Below are 2,426 nucleotides of genomic sequence, written 5' to 3'. Positions count from 1 at the left end.
CCGGCGCGGCGGAAGGACCGGAAGTATGAGCGGAAGTGGATCGAGGCCGCGTCAGGGGCGGTAACTACAGAGTAAACAGACGCCGAGGTGTGTGAGTACGTGTGAGTCCGCCGCTCTGGGACGCCATGAGCCGGCTCCAGGACGACTACGACCCCTATGAGGTGGAAGAGCCTAGCGACGAGGAGCCAGCTCTGAGCAGGTGTGCCCCCCGCGCCCGGCCGCCCAGGGCTTCGTGCTGAGGCCTGGCTCTCGGCCGTCTCCTCCCTGCGCCTGCTGGCGGTTCGGGCGTCTGTTGCGCTCCACTGTCGCCCTGGGAGGCCGAGGGGGGTCCTGGTGGGGTCGCGCAGCCCTTCGGGAGAGGAGTTGGAGATCAGCGCGGGAAAGAGGACTATCCTGGAACCGCAAGGGGCCACTGTCACACATCCTCGGGTTTTTTGTTTGTTTGTTTGTTTTTTGTACCTGGGATCAACTCGTGTCCTTGCGCATGCGAGGCCCAGGAGGTGGAACCACTGAGCAATATCTATCTATCTATCTATCTATCTATCTATCTATCTATCTATCCCCGGCCCCAGGCGTTCTTGACTGTTGTGTTTGCTCGGGGCTGCAGAGGTAAATCGTAAGATCCGTGGCCTTCACAGGCTTGTTAGAGTAGACGAAATAAGCTAAAAGTTGTATCTTGGCAGAGCATGTAGAAAATGATGGCCCGACATAGGCATAAGTGAAGTTTCGTGGAGATTTCCAGTAGGGGAGATTTATCCTTATCTGAAGGAAGCGAAGTTCTCTTGCCAAGACATTTCCAGGTACATTTAGCTATGTCTTTTGCAGCCTGTAGGTCCCATCCGTAAACTTCAAAACATTAATTCTGATAAAGCTTTCTGTGAAGCTGTAGTTTATTCAATCGCAGTGTTCCCTGATTCTGGGGAGGGTTGTAGGCACGGAAGATCACAGTGCTGTGAAGATTGCTGTTGTAAAGAGTGAGGATGGATATTAGAGCACCCTGTGAAAAAGTTTCGGTTAATAAGCCCTGTGTGTGAAAGGAGGTACATGCAGGCCTCAGTAATTGAGAGTCCTTCTGGAAGGAGTGAGAGTGGACCGAAAGAGAAGAGGTTTGGAGGCTTGGAGATTCTTAGCAAATGGCAGGACATGCAGAATTAGGGCCTATGATTAGCTCAGCGGTTCGGTGGCCTGCCTCGCAAGCGCAAGGACCTGAATTCGATCCCTGGTACCACAAAAAAGAAAAAAAAGAAAAGAGGGCCTGTGAGAAGAGAGTACTAATGGAGAAAGGGAGCATGCTGGTCAGGGTGCCCGTCCACCTGCCAGTGGGGCATTTTTTTGGAGTAGATTTTGGCTAAGGCCTCAGTCAGTATCAAAATTGACTCATGTGGATTACGTTTTTCTGATTTACCTTCTGCTGGAGTCTCAAGAGAATTGTTCTATAAAGAGAATTGAGAAGTAAAAGTCAGAATACAGTGCTGCTCTGGTTCATGAACACTTTCATTTGCGAATAGTTTGGTTTGCACAAAGAAGCATTTGGCAAAATTTTGTTTTTATTTACGAACTCTGCATTGGGTGACAAACATGACCATGGCCATCTTTTCCAGAATCATGGAATGACTTGGTTGTGAACTAAGGTACACTGTACTCTGTAGCTATTCACTAATCCATGAATAATTGAATATTATATGTGTACCTAGTGATTGTTAGAAATGTCAGGCACTTAAATTCATTTTGTTAATGTCATTCCTTCTGATGTCTGGTCTAATTTTGTTGTAATACTGCTGGTGGGGAAACTGAGTTAAAGCAAGGTGAATTTGAAATACAGTTTAATGCTCCCACACCCTGTGATGCTGGGGATTAAATTGAAGGTTTAGTACATGTTAGGCAAGCACTTTACCACTAAGCTACGTCCGTACCCGTTATCTTTCTCTCCTTGAAATTTTCTGTAGCAGTGTAAATTTTTATTTTTTGTGGTTCCGGGAATGGAACCTAGTGCTTTGTGTATGCTAAGCAAAACATTTACAGTTTAAAACACATCCTGGTTCTGTGAAGTAAACTTTCTGTTGCTGATGGAATTATGAATTGGTACAATGACTTCTGGAAAGCAGTGTGATTATATAAGAAAGCATAAAGATGTTTGTATCTAATTCTAGGCATTTATCCTAAGAAGATTACAGATACAGAAATGTTTTTTGTTTAATAGCAAATAGTTTAGAAATGTATAGCATGTATAAGAGGAAAGGTTACATAGCATTAAAAAAATACATTTGACAGCCTGGCATAGTGGCACATGCCTGTAATCCCAGCACTTGGAAGGCTGGGGAAAGAGGCTTTGTGAGTTCAAGGTCAGCCTGGAATACATAGCAACATTCTGAAAAACAAAACGGGACACACAAAGAAAAGCAAAAAAAAAATATATATACATATAT

General features: G+C 45.2%; 1 protein-coding gene across 2 annotated transcripts in view; it reads left to right on the top strand.

Moving 5' to 3' along the window:
• Positions 1 to 6: 6 nt before the first annotated feature.
• Eapp (E2F associated phosphoprotein) overlaps positions 7 to 2,426 on the top strand; it is a 13,565-nt gene continuing 11,145 nt past the window's right edge. For both annotated transcript variants that reach the window (XM_010633596.2, XM_019208878.1), the window contains exon 1: positions 7 to 199. In XM_010633596.2, the coding sequence (XP_010631898.1) occupies positions 126 to 199 (74 nt within the window). In that variant the 5' untranslated portion in view covers positions 7 to 125. The remainder of the gene's footprint in view (positions 200 to 2,426) is intronic.

Source organism: Fukomys damarensis, unplaced genomic scaffold, assembly GCF_012274545.1.
Source record: "Fukomys damarensis isolate Sample0158 unplaced genomic scaffold, DMR_v1.0_HiC HiC_scaffold_17, whole genome shotgun sequence".
Lineage (NCBI taxonomy): Eukaryota > Metazoa > Chordata > Mammalia > Rodentia > Bathyergidae > Fukomys > Fukomys damarensis.
This window is presented reverse-complemented; position numbering and strand designations above follow the sequence as displayed.